The sequence below is a fragment of the Pituophis catenifer genome, unplaced genomic scaffold (assembly GCF_029215685.1).
Source record: "Pituophis catenifer annectens isolate HBS135680 unplaced genomic scaffold, rPitCat1.0.hap2 SCAF_14, whole genome shotgun sequence".
In the NCBI taxonomy this organism is placed as follows: Eukaryota; Metazoa; Chordata; class Lepidosauria; order Squamata; family Colubridae; genus Pituophis; species Pituophis catenifer.
In genome coordinates, this window is record NW_027256894.1 from 20,553,402 (window position 1) to 20,570,081 (window position 16,680).

The following is a 16,680-nucleotide window of genomic DNA, read 5'->3' on the forward strand; positions in this document are numbered from 1 at the left end:
ACTCTATAAAGAGGCTGACTCTCCAATCAGCCAACAACTGTATTTTAGCCTGTAACTTAAATTTTAAGGGTTTTTTTGCTCATGGAACCTGAACCCGCTTCCTGCTTTTAAAAATGATGGACTTTTTTTTTTGTGCCAGTTCGGTTTATCGATACTGAGTAATAAAACAAGCAAAATCTTTGGTAGGACATTTATTTCCCGCATTACGTAAAGGTAATGATAGGAAACCCATGCGATAGGAACATAAATAAAATAGGTGTCATGAAAAACTAGGGTTTTTTTTTAATTAAAATACGTGTCCTGAAAAAAAAACCCTGTATTTTTATAAGAAATAAATAATGATGAGAAGGAGGAGGTTGTTTCACATATTTGCAAATTGTCTTCAATAGCTGAGAAATTATTTTGATTTTGCAGACACCCAAAAAGCTTGTGGGGGGGGATTTTCAGGGGTCTTCAGAGCAGGTTGGATGAGAAAGAAGTTGGTGGGCTGCACTCCCCCCCCCTTCTCATTTTCAAGGCTGAAAGCAATACGGTAAAAACCAGATTATGTAACGGTTAAATAATGACTCATTTCAACATGCTTGTTGATCCTTTTGTAACTGGTTTTACCTGCCCTCAAGTCATCTTTTTTCCCCCCTTGTTTTCCCCTGTTTTTCCAGGATGCCGGAGGGCCCAGAACTTTTTCTAGCCTCCAGATACATCAACGCAGAGTGTGCAGGAATTACGTTTACAGGGAAGGTGGAAAAATCCGAAATCAGCAAGAATCTGGAGGTGCCTTTTGAGAGCGATGCATACCTCATCTCGGCTGTCTCCCGGGGCAAAGAACTGAAACTCACCCTGACTCCCCTCAAACGGGAGGGCTCGAAAGAGCGCCCTATGGATCTGGTCTTCCGTTTTGGCATGACTGGGAATTTCAAAATGGTCCCAGTTTCCGACATGCCCAAACATGCCCACCTGCGTTTCTATACCCAAGAGAAGCCGCCCCGAGCTCTCTGCTATGTGGACATCCGGCGTTTTGGCAAGTGGGAGGTGGACGGCACCTGGCAAGCAGATCGAGGGCCTTGCGTGATGTTGGAGTATGAACAATTTAGGTGAGGGGCTGCCTCCCGACCCGTTTGCCTTCTTACCCAAGGAAAACTGTTTTTTTTAATATCTATTTCGACCACTTGATGTCCTTGGAGTTAAAAATGAGGGGGGGGGTTCATGAATCGGCATAGCAGGAAGGAAATCTTGTGCTTGGTCCTCAAGAAGGGATGGAATAGAACTCCCATCATCCACTAGCTGATGCCTGAAGGGACGGGGATTGTAACACAACAGATTTAGAAGCAGGAAGATTGGAGAAAGTTGAGATGCCATGGGATTATCTCTTCGTATTGAGTTCACGTGCTTTAAACTTGCCAAGTTTAAGAAACACGGCTCTGGAGATAGAAAGAAGCAGGAGAAAGACACTCAAAATAAGCATCTAGTACTGATAATGTTACCTAGTTGGGTCATGAAATGTCTGCAAGAAAACAAGCAAGCTCAGAGACCACCAAGGACCCCACAGTCATCGTCCTCCCCCTCCCCCTCCCCGCGCTAGAAGGGAGAGGGAATCTAACACTTCCCAGTGCTAGAAGGGAAAGGGAATCCCATTCCCTTCTAGCACTGATAATGTTATCTAGTTGGGTAATGAAATGTCTGCAAGAAAACAAGCAAGCTCAGAGACCACCAAGGACCCCACAGTCATCCTCCTCCCCCTCCCCCTCCTCCTCCTCCCTGCAAATCCCATTCCCTTCTAGCACTGATGATGTTACCCAGTTGGGTAATGAAATGTCTGCAAGTCCGGTTGCACCTTTTCCAGCTAACATACTATATAAAAAGATTGCAGCTATTGAAAGTTTGTGTTTTTTTTCGTCAAATGAGTTGGAAACGGTACTTACCAGAATCTTTCCATTTTTTTAAATATTATTTTTTTTTGCTAGCCTTGACTAACACGGCTCTCCTACAGCGCCTTTGATCTCTGGATTGCATAATCACTTCTCCAAGTTCCTCCTTCATGGCTCTTTCGTGTCTTTTCCCCCCAAGGGCATCTCTCCATTCCTTCGCAGAATCCCAAATATTCCCGGCTAACAAATCGTGACTTGCTTTCCAGGGACAACGTCCTGAGGAATCTCTCCGACAAGGCCTTCAATAAGCCCATCTGTGAGGCTCTGCTCAACCAGAAGTTTTTCAACGGAGTTGGCAACTACCTCCGGGCTGAAATTCTTCACCGGTGAGTCTGTGAATTATTGGGGAGAGGGGGGGGGCTCTCCATGGGGGTCTTCTGGAAAGCAGAGGGAACTTTGTGGTCCTGTGTTGGAGAATCCAGAAGACCTTTTTGGACACAAGGAAGCATCTGGAGAAAACAAGTTGGAAGTTGTGTTAAGACTTGCAGGTTGACCACCAAGACAACAGCACAACTATTTTTTTCTCTGACTTCTTCTAGATTAAAAATCGCTCCCTTTGAGAAGGCACGAACCGTTCTGGAAGATCTTCAGCGTGGGCTGCAGGTAAGGTGTTAGAAACCCAGAATGGTGCCGTGTCCAGATCTTAAATCAGTTGAAGGTGCTTAAGCGAGTATGGCCATTAAGCAAATCCATCCAAGTTCTCGATTGACTTTGCTTGTCGGACGCTGGTGGAGAAGGTCCCAAATGTTGATCCCATGATCCCGAGATGCAGCATACGCCAGTTGCCAAGCACTCAAATTGCACTCCCATGTCTATGAGGATGGTGTAACAGTCGTAAGTGGGAGGACCAGTCCTAATAAGTCACTTTTTTCAGCCCCGTCGTAACTTTGAACAACTGTTAAACCCATAGTCGTAAGTCAAGGGCTACCTATACACAGGTTGATCTGAAAAAAGAAGGCATAGGAATATCAGATTGGAATCCCTTGTTTTCCCTATTTAGAAAGATTTCCGTTCATCCGACTTCCGGTCTCCACATTTCAGGTTTCTGGTGCAACCTTGAGCAAGAAAGTGAAATTGAAACGAGAGAACCCCGACTTGCTGGAGGCCTGTCACCTGTTGCCCATGGAGGCTGTGAATCTAGGTAAGCACCCGGTCAGGCCCCCCCAAAGGACACCCCATTGGAAATGGGTGAGTTTTTATGGCTGTTAGAAGCAGTACGGTTATAGAGACTAATTTGATTTTGAACTTAATAACTGCAGCCAGACTTTTGGTATTGGGAGAAGGAAGACGTACCTACCATTGAAGAATGGACATTAAAAGTAGCTAATTTGGCGGAGATGGCTAAAATTCGATTTAATTCTGTTTTAAATTATTTTAAATTTATATTGTATGTATTTTAATTTTTGGCTGTTCACCGCCCTGAGTTCTTCGGGAGAAGGGCGGTATACAAATTTAAACAATAAATAAATAAATAAATAAATAAATAAATAAATAAATAAATAAATAAATAAATAAATAAATAAATAAATACATACATACATACATACATACATACATACATACATACATACATACATAAAATCTCTGCATATTTGAAGGATCGCTCGAATGAAAGATACATATTGGAATGGAGAAGATGGATTGATTATATTCAAAACAAATATGGGACTAAAAAGTTGCAAATAGCTTATGAGTGAATTTAGGTGAATTTTTATATTCCTATATTTTGGTATGTATGGGGGAGTTAAAATGTGAGGGGGAGTTAAGAGCTTATAGTTAGTTTGTTTATGTTTGATTATGTTTGCTGAATGCTATACCCTGTATTTTGCTCTGGGAAGTCGGGGGTGGGTGGGGAGGGAGAAGGGAATGGGTGGGGGGAGGAGGGGGGGAAATTTGTTTGTTAAAATATTTTAAAACTTTTCAATTAAAAAAAAAAGTAGTATTGTATTTTTTGGAGTATAAGACACTCTGGACTATAAGACGCACCTACTTTTTGGGGGGAGGAAAACAAGAAAAAAAAAATCTGAGTCTGCCTCCCAGCAGCAATTTGCAATTTGCCAAGTTGAGGGCTACCTGGATTTACGTCTCGGCTTGTCTTCACCTAGGAGGTGGCAAGGGATATGACCCCACCAATCGAGAAGATGCTGCAGTCTTTGTAGAGTGGCTGCACTGTTACTCTGTTCCCGGCATGAAATCCCTGCGTGATTCTAACGGCAGGACTATCTGGTTCCAGGTAAGGATACAGAGGAAACGCCGCATTGGGCCCCTTAGGTAAGATGATGGATCCATTTTCCTCCCTGACTTTGGCTGCTTTGAAGGCTGCGCCACGTCTGGCTTAGTTGTATATAAACGCAACCATTCTCACCTGTAAACGTGGCTCACGCAGGGCTGTCTTAATACACGGGCCTGATGGGTACTTGCCCGTGGTCCCCACGAGCATAGGGGGCCCCATACTAATCTGTGTATGTTAACCCTTCAATGCACCTTGTATCAGAGGTGAAATCCAGCAGGTTCTGGAGAACCGGTAGCGGAAATTTTGAGTAGTTCGGAGAACCGGCAAATACCTCCACTGGCTGGCCCCAGAGGGGTGGGAGTGGAGATTTTGCAGTATCCTTCCCCCTGGAGTGGGGAGGGAATGGAGTTTTTTTTTTTTTAATTTGATTTATATGCCGCCCTCCTCCGGAGACTCAGGTCGGCTTACAATGCGCTAAGCAATAGCCTTCATCCTTTTGTATATTTATACAAAGTCAGCTTATTGCCCCCACAAACTGGGTCCTTGTCATGATAAATGCCTAACTATTACTTCTCCCTGACCACCCGGTCCTTCAAGGGTTAACTAACCACATATCCCATAATCCCTGTAACCACTCCTTACCTCTTGACCCCTCCTCCTGGGTACAAAAGGGCCAACCACATGTTCCACAGTTGATTCCAGATGTATACCTGAAAGAGAAAGGTACAAGGTTAGTGACCTCCAGTACCAACAGACCAACAATAAAACTACTGAAAAGAATTGGGCTATGTCTTTGAGTTATTGGGCTAGATCCAGTTTCTAACAAAATGGTAGCAGAGGTCGGTTGCCCATAACTCCAGACAATGACTGAACCCAACACCTATCCTGAAGAAGCAAACAGAGCACAGACCAGAGCTCTTACCAAGAAGATGGCTGAGAAGCTTGCAACCGAAGCCACAGCCATGGAGGAGACAGAAGCTGGAAGCGAACAGGACTCCAGCCTGGACTCACAATCAGATGAAGAGGGGCCATCCAAGGAAATCATCGCCCCGGAAGAAGAAACAGCACAGAAAATGAATAAATTCAAACTCTCCATCCTGAAACTGATGGAGGGAAACAGCAACAAAGAAAACCTCATCGCGGACCTTCAAAGCCTCTTTGAGCAGCAAGAAGCAGCGATCGAGGCCCCAAAGACCACAGAGAAAGAAAAGCCAGCAAAAAAGGGTAAGCCACCCCAACCCGATGACCCTGAGCCGGCAGAATCCATCTCCGCGCCCCCTTCCCGGCGGCCATCTTGGGACGAGCACCAGCCAATGGGAAGCCAGGATTTGAATCCCTTGGCGCGAAAATGCCCGAACCCCGAAACAGACGAGGGAGACTCAGAAAGTGACTACGAAGAGCCCAACTCTGAAAGCGACCACGAAGAGATCGCAATAACAAAAAGAAAAACGCCCACCGATCTCGAGTTGCAAAAGGCAATCGAGACCATCACCGCTGCCCTAGGCTCTGCTTTCGAGCCTCCCGCGACACTCAATAAATCGAAGAAAAATCCCGGGGGGCACAAGAAGGCCAGGACAACCAACAGAGACCAGGCAACCGAGGCACAGCCCACAAAAAACTCCGCGCGCACCAGCAACCGGCACAAAAGACCGCCCGCCTGCAGGAAAAGTCAACCGCAGGACTCGAACTCACCACCCGCTACACCGACAACGCGAGGCCCGAGGGAGAAGAGAAGAACCGGCTACTCACCAACGCCACGACATCCATCAGGCCAGTCCACGCGACCAGGGACCAGCGACCATGAGGGAGGATCAGCCGCCGCCGCCGCCATTGCCGCCGAGCCGCCGGGAGCAGGAAGTCCTCAACCTACGACCTCCGCTGCTGCCGCGCCGCCGACCCGCGAAAGTCCTCGACTTACGACCGCGTCGCCCCCTCACCTTCTGCCCTTCTTCGCCGGGGATCCGGCCATCCAGCAGTGGTGTCCACCTCAGGGAGGGATCTTCGGACCCACCGGAGGCGGGTCCAGCCTCCCACCGACGGGCCTAGGCCTAGGCCTGGGAGCTCCAGCAACAGGAACCTCACCCGATGGACTCCAGCGCGGAATGAGCTTCGCGCATGCCCAGTACCTGCCTGTAATAAGAGAAGCAAGTTACATAGATCCAAGCAAGTACAGAATGGCCACAGACATCCCAAAGCCTTATTGTGAATTTAATCACAACTTGGACCATGGACAGCTCCCCCCAGTAAGTAACCTTACTAACATTTCTGGGGCAAATTATGCCAATTTGCCAAAACTGCAGTTAGATGGGGGTAATATTATAGAGTGGAGCCAACAATTAAGAGTTGCTCTCATGAGAGAGAATGCACTGTTCCTAGCTAACAAACCTCCCCAAAAGCCCTGGTCACTGGAAATTGACTGCATTCATCACAGGGCATTTTGCATCATGTTAACCTCCATTCCATCCGCTATGTATCCACCTATTGAGGACAATCTAACTGTTTATGATATTATGCAAAAATTATGTAACCTGTTTTATAGCCAAAGCAGAGCCACCACCACTAGACTATCCAGGGAGTTCCACTCCACCAAGCATAAGGCAGGGGTCCCCATGAGTGAGCACATCTTAAAGATGAATGCTGCAAGGACAGAACTCATGCAGAGGGGGGAAATCATCACTGAAGAGAGCATGATAAGCATAATCATAAACTCTCTTGATAGCAGCTGGGACATATTCATGACCCAACTAAATAGCCTCAACATGCAATACCTCACACTAGGCTCACTGACCAGTCAGCTTGTTGCAGAGGACACCCTGAGGAGGGAACGCCAACTAGCCAAAGGGGACCCCAGACCCACAAAGAGGGTGGATTTCCAGGATAGGGCCAGGGATACCTCAGAATGTTATGCTTGTGGATCGAGGAACCACTTAAAAAAGGATTGCCCCAGGAACCATAGGGATAGGGGGCAGCACGACAGTAGAGGGGGAAGGTCACCTGAACGCAGGTACCCAAAGGAAAGGGGGCGAGGATGGTCACCCAACCCCAAGAAACACCACGAGCGCAGAGACCACTCCAGGGAGAGTAGCTCTGGCTCCATGTACGGGATCAGGCACGATGACCCAGATGACAAACACAAGATAGAGAGAAACTCATGGCTTCTAGATTCAGGGGCCACAAGTCACACTACCTGTAACCCAGAGCTGCTAGACTCACTCACAAAAATAGACTCAGAGATAAAGGTGGCAAACCAAAGCAAGGTCAGAGTAGTGGGGAAAGGAAACGTACACATCACACAGCTAGGGGACTTAAAGGAGGTACTGTACATACCAGAGATTCCCCACAATGTGCTGGCCATCACGAGGCTAACACGAGACACAAATATAGAAATAAAGTTTAAAGATGGAAAGGCACACTTGATCAAGCAGGGGAAAGAGATAGGAAAGGTAACCATACACGAGGGACTCCCCTACTTCACACCCAATGCAAGAGAGGAAGAAGGCATTGATACCAGCACAAACCACAGGATAGATAAGTATCCAGAAACAGAGGGGGTGCAGCAGGAGGCAGGAAGTAGCCATGAGAAGACAAGCAAGTCCGTATCTATCGGCAAGCCACTGCATGATAACTGCGCCCATCTCCTCCACAGGAGACTGGGACACATAAGCTTCCCCATTGTAAAGAAAATGACGGAATGTACCGAGGGTCTCAAAGTAAAGAACTGCGAAAACTACTTGGAGTGTTCAGTTTGTAAGCGTTCTAAGATCAAGGTTAAGACCATCCCCAGGGGATCCAAACGAACCACGGAATACCCCTTCCAATTGGTGCATATGGACTTGGTAGGGCCAATGAAACCCTCTGTAGGACATAGGAAGCGGTTCTTCCTCACGATTGTAGATGACTACACCAGGTACGGGTATGTCTACTCCCTGAGACACAAAAATGAAGTGTTCCAAAGGTTTAAAGAATTCCACAGGAGAGTAGACATGCAACACAACATGAGAATAAGGCAGATAATGACCGATAGGGGCTCAGAGTTCATGGCCAAAGAGTTCACAAGGTGGCTGAGGGAGCAGGGCATAGCGCATTACACCTCTTCACCTTTCTCCCCCTTCCAAAATGGAGTCTCAGAGAGAAAAAACGGGGTGTTGCAAACCATGATGAGATGCGCCCTGGAGGATGCTGAGATGGGGCAGCATTTCTGGTCAGAGGCATTACACTACGCCAATTACACCCTGAATAGACTGTGGTCAAGCTCTATCAATAAGACACCATACGAGATGCTACACAACAGAAAGCCCAACATTGCTCACTTACACATATTCGGCGCCCCAGCTGATGTCCACATTCCCAGGCAGCTAAGAAGAAAGGGGGAAAAATTATCAAAAAGGTTAAGGTTCGTGGGTTACGAACCGGGCACAAAGGGCTACAGATTTGTCGACAACAATAACCGTTTTGTGGTTTCCAGATCAGCCAGTTTCCACGAAAACGCAAACTGGTCGAGGGTACACTCCAATGACATCCCAACCAATAGGGTCACGTTCGAGCATGACCAAGGGGAAAGGGAGGTCAGAGAGGTCACAGGGCACAAAGCCAACCATCGCAAGGCAAGCGTCAAAGGTTGGAAAGAAGGGCACCCCTCACTGAAGATAGATGACCTAACGGATAATGAGGCAGACAACATGCAGGAAACCGAACCAACCCCCAGCAGGCCAATCAGAGGAACCAGAAACAAGCTACCAAAGAAGTTAGAGGACTACGTTATGACCATCCACAACACCCATTTCACGCCCAGCTCATATGAGGACATCCTCGGGCTCCCCCAGGAAGAAAAAGAAAAATGGATGTCTGCCATGGAGAAGGAGATGGAAAGCCTAAGGAACCTCCAGGTATACTCACCTGCCCAAGTTCCAGGGGACAAAAAACCAATAGGAACCAAATGGGTGTTCAGGGTCAAGACATTAGAGGACAACAAGGTCCTATACAAGGCAAGATTAGTCGCGCAGGGTTTCGCCCAAAGATACCCCGAAGACTATACAGACACCTACTCGCCAACCGTCAGGGCGGAGAGCGTCAAAAGCGCCCTGGTGATAGCCACCATCCTAGGCTTGGAGGTCTTCCAGTTCGACGTACAAACAGCGTACTTGCACGCCGAGCTGGATAAAGAAATATACGTCAAAGCGCCGCCTGGGTACAACAAAGGCGAGGACCAAACCTGGCTGCTGAACAAAAGCCTGTATGGGCTCAAGCAGTCAGGCAAAAGGTGGTATGACTGCCTGGCCAAGGCCCTCAGATCCATGGGCTTCGAGGCCACCTCAGCCGACAAATGTTTCTTTACGAGGAGAGAAAACAACACATTCGAGGGTGTGCTCGTTTACGTGGACGACATCTTGTACATCAGCAAACACAAGGACAGATGTGACAAGTTCGCCACCGACCTGGGTAGCCACTTCTCCCTAAAGTCACTCGGGAAGATTGACAGGTACCTAGGGGTCCAAGTGATAAAAACCAACAAGGGCTTCCGCCTCTCCCAGAGAGAAAAGATCATCGAGCTGCTGTCCAAATGCAACATGTCCGAAGCAAAACCCAGCGAGACCCCCATGCAGCCTGAGTTCCTGAAGACCATGTATGAGGAATCTGAACCCTTCACAGACAACAAACTGTATAGATCAACGATAGGGTCACTGCTATACATATCCAACTGGACCAGGCCCGACATCGCCTTAGCCGTCAATCTACTGTCCAGGCATGTAAGCAAGCCCACGTTAATACACTGGAACGCCATCAAAAGACTACTCAGATACTTAAAATTCAGCGCGGATGCCCTACTCTGCCTAGAACCAGAAACATCCGAGAAACCAAAGCTAACCTGCTATGCTGACGCTGACTGGGCTGGGGACATAGGATGCAGAAAAAGCACCTCTGGCTACGTGCTACTACTCAACAATTGCCCCATCCATTGGTACACTGGAAAGCAAAAACTGGTGGCCACATCAACCACGGAAGCAGAATTTGTTTGCCTATCAAAGGCCGCAAACAATTTAGTATGGTTCGATGACCTGCTCTGCGACATCTGGGCTGAACCCTCATATCCAATAGTTATCCACGAAGACAACAAAGCAGCAATAGAGATCTCTAGGGCCGATGCCATAGGTCAGCGTTCTAGACACATTGACATTAAATACAAACACGTCAGGCAGTTTTCAGAGATAGGATTCATTAGAGCAGTACACTGTGACACAGAGGAGCAAACAGCAGATATTCTCACTAAACCCCTACCACATAAACAACATGCTTACCTAATGTCAAAAATGCGTGTTTGCTTGTAATTCATGTCTGTACTTGTGTATTTCCTGTATGTGCGCATACATTACCCCTGGTATCCAGTTAGGCATTTAGAGGGGGTTTTGTCATGATAAATGCCTAACTATTACTTCTCCCTGACCACCCGGTCCTTCAAGGGTTAACTAACCACATATCCCATAATCCCTGTAACCACTCCTTACCTCTTGACCCCTCCTCCTGGGTACAAAAGGGCCAACCACATGTTCCACAGTTGATTCCAGATGTATACCTGAAAGAGAAAGGTACAAGGTTAGTGACCTCCAGTACCAACAGACCAACAATAAAACTACTGAAAAGAATTGGGCTATGTCTTTGAGTTATTGGGCTAGATCCAGTTTCTAACAGTCCTCAATTTACCTACCTTAGAAAGGATGGAAGGCTGAGTCAACCTTGAGCCTGGCGAGATTCGAACCTGCAGTAATTGCAGGCAGCTGGTCTTAATAACAGGGTGCTTTAGACCACTGTACTACTAAGGCTCTTATTTTGTAGTATCCTTCCCCTGCCACGCCCACCAAGCCACACTACGCCCACAGAACCGGTCGTAAAAAAATGTGGATTTCACCACTGCCTTGTATCATATAAATACAGCAACATATTTATTACATTTTACTGCATTTTTTAAATTAATACTAACATGCAAATATATGTTTTTTAATTTTAATACTAACATGCAAATAGGTGTTTACATTTTTATTCCTGTGAGTAGTTGTCGTAGGGGCCCCAGTACACTGCTTTGCCCGGGGCCCATAATGCTGTTAAGACGGCCCTTTACATGCTATAGCATGTTGTATGATACATTGCGTTTTCACTGCCAGCTGGAGTTCTGTGTTCACCATGTTCAATTAGGTAGAACTACTTTCAGCCAGTGGAACTCCTTGCCTCCAGAAGTTGTGAATGCTCCAACACAAGAACTTAACCAGAATGCTCTTGTTAAATCGAGGACTGCCTGTACTTATAATGTAAATGAAGCGGGCTCTGATAGATGACCACTGGATAACTTTCTATTCACTCTATTCTAAAAAGCAATGCATCCGGTTGGAAAAGGACAAACTCATCCAAAATCCTTTTGGTACCTCTAGGAGGCCTCTAAGTTGTCAGAAGAAGGGAACAATCTAATGACATACAGCTTAAAGGTTGGTTAGGTCAAGGGGATCCACATGAGTTAAAAGTTGTCTATCATCAGAAGATGATTTGAATCTATGCTTCAGTAATTGGCTAAAAGAATTATGAATGTTGGCAGAGAATAAAATGAAACAGTAATTAGGAAATGTCAATTAAAAATGACAAATGTATATGACCATATGAATTGCTGAGTTAACAGAATCCTTTGTTTGAAAATGTATAAAGACTGAGGTCTCCATTTTATATTTTGTTCAGACCTTTTGGTAATGATACCGGTCTGATCCTTTATTGCAATAAATAAATAAACTGATTCTGTCTGCCCTGAAGGGATGTTTCTTTAATTCCTTCTTCCATAACACTTAGGCAGTGTTTCTCAACCTTGGAAGCTTGAAGATGGGTGGACTTCAACTCCCAGAATCCCCCAGCCAGCAGCGCTGGCTGGGGGATTCTGGGAGTTGAAGTCCATCCATCTTCAAGCATCCAAGGTTGAGAAACACTGCACTTAGGTATAGCAAACCTGGCCTAATTCTACTCCAGTTATTATTTCTGAATTATCTTTCTTCCATGTAGGGAGACCCCGGACCTCTGGCACCAAAAGGTGAGCTCCTCTTTTTACATTTCCAGAAGTTTGAGGAAAATAGAAAATGAGAAAGTGTTTTCTTTCCCCCCCCCCCCAAATCACTATACAGCCAGCCTGTAGGTTGGCATCAAAGATATTTGCTAGGATCTTAGTCTCAAGCAATTTCTACTTGTAGCCAGGAGATCTCAGATTGGACTGCCAGTTTTTCTGGTTAAAGGATCCAGAGATTAAAATTCTCTGCTGGAAAACAGAAAAACTAAAACTGGAAATATGGCTCCGACTACGAAGTCACCTTCTGTCCCTGTATTGTAGAACATACCGTATTTTTCGGAGTATAAGACGCACCTACCTTTTTTGGTGAGGAAAACAAGAAAAAGAAATCTGCCTCTGCCTCCCAGCAGTTTTGCCTCGTTGCAGCAAACAGCAAACAGCCTGCTTTACTTTCATTTTCATTTTCAGCATAGCTTGATTAGCACAAGAAAAAAAATCTGCTCCCAGCAATTTACCTCCTTGCAGCAAGCGGCAAAAGGCCCGCGCAAAACAGCTGAAAGCAAAACAGCTGAGAGTCGGGAGGCCGATCCAATCAATTTGTGCTAATTAGGCTGTGCTGAAGCTGAAATGGGCTGTTTCTTCTTGCTGCAAGGAGGTAAATTGCTGGGAGGCAGAGGCCAAAGGGTGGGGGCCAGTGGGTGGGCGGGGCTACATTCGGTGTATAAGACGCACCTACATTTTCACCCCCTTTTAGGGGGGAAAAGGATGCGTCTTATACTCCGAAAAATAGGGTAGTTTAGTTTAGTTAACTTTATTGATTAGCCCTTGGGCCATATCAAAGTGCAGAGTTCCAGACACAAATTATTACTAAAAATCTGATTTAAAAAACAGTTTAAAATGGAATGGGATAAAATAACAGTTTTATAATGAAATTGGAATGAAATACGATTTAAAATGAAATAGGCATGAAATAGAGTTTAAAATGAAATTGGAATAAAATACAATCATTTAATACAGTGGTCCCCAACCTTTTTATCGCCGCGGCCCGCTGAGCGCGCGCAGGGGTGGGGGCACGGCCCAGGAGCTTTTGCGCACGGCCCATTGCGCACGGCCCAGGAGCTTTTGTGCACGGCCCAGGAGCCTTTGCGCTGCAGCGTTTATGTCCCCCGGCCGCTGCGCGGCCCGGTGCCAGGTACTCCACGGCCCGGCACCGGTCCGCAGACCGGGGGTTGGGGACCACTGATTTAATATATAGATAAGTAAAATATGATACAATTACAATCTACAGTCTACCCCAATCAGTCCCACATGTGCTGATTCGTAGAACATGGTAGTCAACCAAGAAATTAAGGTGGCACTGATCTAATTATGCATGTGTGATGTTTTTAATCCCAGAGAGGAAATCTCAGAAAAAGAAGACAAAGTCTAAACCAGCCGTGCAGAGTTCAAAGGTAAGAGAGTATGATCTCTATCTCTGTATTGGGAGATTATTTACCCGAAACCCAAATGTGCTTTTTCAAGAGGCAACTGGACTTCCTTATTTTTTCTTTGAAGATCTTTCGCTTCTCATCCCTTCTCAGCTCAACGTTTTTGTTGCTGTGTGAGATAGTTGTTCAAGTGAGTTTTGACCCATTTTAAAACCTTTTGTGGCACATTTCTTAACTGAATCACCGCAGTTATTAAGTTAGTCACGAAATTTGATCATGTGACCGTGGGGAAGCTGCAATGCGCGAAAAACGGTCGTAAGTCCCTTTCTTGGTGCTATTGTAATGTTAAACGGTCACTAAACGAGCTGTGGTAACTCAAGGACTGCCTGTACTCAGTTGGGAATTCTATTTTTGATGTCATTGCGGTGATCCGACACCTCAGAGAATATGAATTTGGGGACTAGTGGGTCTCCAGCAGGGGTGAAATCCAGCAGGTTCTGACAGGTTCTGGAGAACTGGTAGCGGGAATTTTGAGCAGTTCGGAGAACCAGCAAATACCACCTCTGGCTGGCCCCAGAGTGGAATGGGAATGGAGATTTTGCAATATCCTTCCCCCAGGAGTGGGGAGGGAATGGGGATTTTGCAGTATCCTTCCCATGCCACGCCCACAGAACACGGTAGTAAAATAATTTGGATTTCACCACTGGTCTCCAGCTGTTGCAACTGAGCCACATTCAGATGCCTGCAGGTTCCTCTCTTCTGCCCCAGATCGATTTTTGATCTTGGGATTTTAATCCGTCTCATTCAAGTGGCGGATTGGCTTCCCCCGAGCATCTTTGTCCATCTCTGTAGGCCCCCAAGCCAAGGAGAAACTCAACCAGCAGTCCTGCTCAGAAAGAAGCTAAGGGAAGAAAGAAACGTAGACCGGAGAATGGAGTTACACAAGAAAAGGAGGAGGACCGTATGGTCAAGGGAGCCAGAGGACCCAAAACCAGATCTCAGAGGTCAACTTCTGATTTGCAAGAGTCTTTGCTGCTAAGTACTCCAACTCCGGCACGGAAGAGGCGAACACCTGCTCAGAAAACCCAGAGTGAGAAAGGTAAGGTTGTGGCTTGTTGGCCGCTGGCCCCTCCAGCAGCCAAATCAGAGGAGGTGTGGGAGTCAGGGTCAGCATCAAGGTAACCTGAGAGCTCCGAGGGGGAAGAGGGAATGGAACTGGCAGACAGACGGAGGCGGAGCCTAGGCCGTCCGTCAGCCCTCAGATGGAGAGTCAACAGTCCCCAGGTCTGGATTGGCTGATGAGGAAGAGGAGGAGGAGCTGGGTCCAGTGCCTGACACGCGGATGCGCAGAAGGCAGAGGAGAGGAGAGCAGTGGAAATCTATGGGCTGGTCCTTGGGACAGAAGAGCCACCGCTGCTAGCAAAGTCCCACCCTGGCTCTGGGGATAAAAGGCAGGGAGTGAAGATGAATAGATGTGGCAGACAACTATTCATCTCCCTGCCAGACAGACTTGTTAGCCTGCAGTGAGAAAGAAACTTTTTTGCTGGGCTGCTGGTGCTCCTAATAAAGGAATCTTTGAGTTCACTTCAGAGAGTTTGTTGTGTTTGGGGAGCGGAGTCAGAACAGATAACCTATCTGGGATTTATGGGGGCTACCCAGTGGTGAAATCCAAATTTATTTACTACCGGTTCTGTGGGTGTGGCTTGGTGGGCATGGCAGGGGAAGGATGCTGCAAAATCCCCATTCCCTCCCCACTCCTAGGGAAAGGATACTGCAAAATCCCCATTCCCTCCCCACTCCTGGGGGAAGGATACTGCAAAATCCCCATTCCCTCCCCACTTCTAGGATACTGCAAAATCCCCATTCCCTCCCCACTCCTAGGGGAAGGATATTGCAAAATCCCCATTCCCTCCCCACTCCAGGGGAAGGATACTGCAAAATCCCCATTCCTTCCCCATTCCCGGGGGAATTATATTACAAAATCCCCATTCCCTCCCCACTCCAGGGGAAGGATACTGCAAAATCCCCATTCCTTCCCCATTCCCGGGGGAATTATATTACAAAATCCCCATTCCCTCCTCACTCCTGGGGGAAGGATACTGCAAAATTCCCATTCCCACTCTGCTCTGAGGCCAGCCAGAGGTGGTATTTGCCGGTTCTCCGAACTGCTCAAAATTTCCGCTACCGGTTCTTCAGAACCTGCTGAATAGCATCCCTGGGGCTACCTAAAATGTCTACCAAGTAGGTCATCTGACTGTTATTAATTTTCTCTTTTTAGCAAAGGCATCCACAATCTCGAGATCCAAACGGGTGAAGGCTTCATAACCCTTCTCAACACAGAAGGATCTTTGCAGGAACTTCAGGTGGCTCTTCATACTCTAGCGGAGGAGATAAATGCAGCTTTGGGACCCAAGATTACCGATTGAAGAATCCTCGTGAGCTTCCGGCAGAACGACGTCGTGCTCCAACGGAGGAGATCAATGCCGCTTTTACTTCGAGATTACTCATTGAACTTCAGGCAGAACTTCCCGCTCCAACGGAGGAGATAAATGCAGAGATTTTGATCCGAGCTTACTAGCCGAGAACGATGTGAGGCAATGTTTTTCCTGCTTCCTCGTTTACCAACTTTTAAACTTAGCGTTATGCAGATTTCTGGGATATTACTTATGCCGTTTTTAAAAACCTGCACCTGGGGTGGGGGGGGAGAAAAATGCCTTTGGTTTCACATTATCCTAAGTGGAACTGAAAAGAGTCCCAGCAGTTTGAATAGTTGTCACCTCTCAAACTTCTTATCGTGGAAAGGAAACCAGCATAGCACAGGGGAACTTTCTCAAGAAAAGTTCCGGACAGCGAATGGATGAGATTTAATCTTCCAACAATTAATCAAATGCTTTGCCTTCCTTTTATAGCAATATATTTCTGTATTATTTTTTTTTAAAAAAAACTGTTTTTATATACTAATAAAAAAAAATATTCTGCATTAAAAGTTTATTTATTTATTGGTTCGATTTATATGCCGCCCTTTTCCGGAGACTCAGGGCAGCTTACAATGCGTTAAGC

General features: G+C 46.5%; 1 protein-coding gene across 3 annotated transcripts; it reads left to right on the forward strand.

Moving 5' to 3' along the window:
• Positions 1–227: 227 nt before the first annotated feature.
• Positions 228–16,606, forward strand: NEIL1 (nei like DNA glycosylase 1). Of its 3 annotated transcripts, XM_070953491.1 has the most exons (10): positions 228–1,091; positions 2,132–2,251; positions 2,465–2,528; positions 2,967–3,062; positions 4,027–4,158; positions 12,193–12,220; positions 13,589–13,644; positions 13,748–13,810; positions 14,473–14,719; positions 15,899–16,606. In XM_070953491.1, the coding sequence occupies exons 1-10, from the start codon at positions 661–663 to the stop codon at positions 15,943–15,945; spliced, it is 1,284 nt and encodes a 427-aa protein (XP_070809592.1). In that variant the 5' UTR covers positions 228–660; the 3' UTR covers positions 15,946–16,606. The 3 variants fall into 3 exon arrangements, with proteins under 3 accessions (XP_070809592.1, XP_070809594.1, XP_070809593.1); XM_070953493.1 differs by lacking the exon at positions 13,748–13,810; XM_070953492.1 differs by lacking the exons at positions 13,748–13,810; positions 15,899–16,606 and having other exon boundaries at positions 14,473–14,891.
• The last annotated feature ends 74 nt before the right edge of the window (positions 16,607–16,680 follow it).